Source organism: Rhincodon typus, chromosome 43, assembly GCF_021869965.1.
Source record: "Rhincodon typus isolate 14 chromosome 43, sRhiTyp1.1, whole genome shotgun sequence".
In the NCBI taxonomy this organism is placed as follows: Eukaryota; Metazoa; Chordata; class Chondrichthyes; order Orectolobiformes; family Rhincodontidae; genus Rhincodon; species Rhincodon typus.
Window position 1 is genome coordinate 5,219,962 of NC_063374.1, and position 1,103 is coordinate 5,221,064.

Consider the following 1,103-nt stretch of genomic DNA (forward strand, 5'->3'; position numbering starts at 1 on the left):
AGAATCCCACAGGTTCCCCACTCTCTGGGTGAAGACATTTCTCCCCATCTCAGTCCATAATGGCCTGCCCCGTAATCCTTAGGCTGTGACTCCCTGGTTCTGGACTCCCCGGGTCATCGGGAACATCCTTCCTGCGTTGACCCTGCCTGGTCCTGGTGTGGGATTAAATGGTGGGGCTTTGTTCTTTCAGAAATGGAAGTGCAGATGAAGTAGACCTGGCAATGTTCTGTCATGTCTCCACTGAATGTTATGTGACTCACAACCCAGAGGGCTCCCCCAGGCACAGGGTTAAATTCTCACCGAGAAATCTGATGGAATTTAAACTCCGTTTAGTAAATGGGGAGTTGAAAGGCGGTCCCAGTGATGGTGACCATGGTGACCGACATCGGCTGTCATCAAAACCCCATCAGGGCTCACGGATACCCCTGTTAGAGAAGGGAAATCTGCCATCTTTCCCCAACCTGGCCCTACACGTAACTCCAGGCGTGTTTGACTCTTTATCTCTCCTCTGGATTGGCTGTAGTGTGGGAATCAGATGGACAGCACAGATTCAAGATGGCAGATCACCAAGCTGTTGCCAAGGGACACTGACTGATGTGCAATGAATGCTGGGCCTGGCCAGTGTCACTCACATCCCAAAAAAGACTTTGAACTGATGATATTGTCGATGGACTGGATACAGGCCTGACTAATTCACAACCCCTTTTTGTTTTCTCCAGGGATACAGGCAGGGGATCATTCGTCCCAGGTTTGGTCAATGTTCCTCCACCAGACTGACCCACGTGGTATTGATTGTGGGCTACGGTTATTGTAAGTCATACATTTGCACTTCTCGAATCAGACACCTTCAATCCCATTGCTTCTTCAAATCACAACTGTAAAATAAAAATCACATCTCAATTCAAAATGTCGCTTTTCCTGTTCCTCTGATGCTGCCTGGCCTGCTGTGTTCATCCAGCTCCACACTGTGTTACATCTCAATTCAGGGGCTTTTAACAACTTGAAAACAGGAAACTGCACAAGTGCAAACAAGAGAATATTTATGGGCTACCTTACACATACTGACCGTCCGACAGTGCCCCCTCCCTCAGCACTGACCCTCC

General features: G+C 48.8%; 1 protein-coding gene across 1 annotated transcript in view; it reads left to right on the top strand.

Annotated features, from left to right (window-relative positions):
* The window catches only part of LOC109926403 (cathepsin F-like), a 7,908-nt gene that overhangs the window by 5,020 nt on the left and 1,785 nt on the right, over positions 1–1,103 (top strand). The window contains exon 7 of the mRNA XM_048619757.1: positions 720–810. Coding sequence (XP_048475714.1) covers positions 720–810 — 91 coding nt within the window. The remainder of the gene's footprint in view (positions 1–719; positions 811–1,103) is intronic.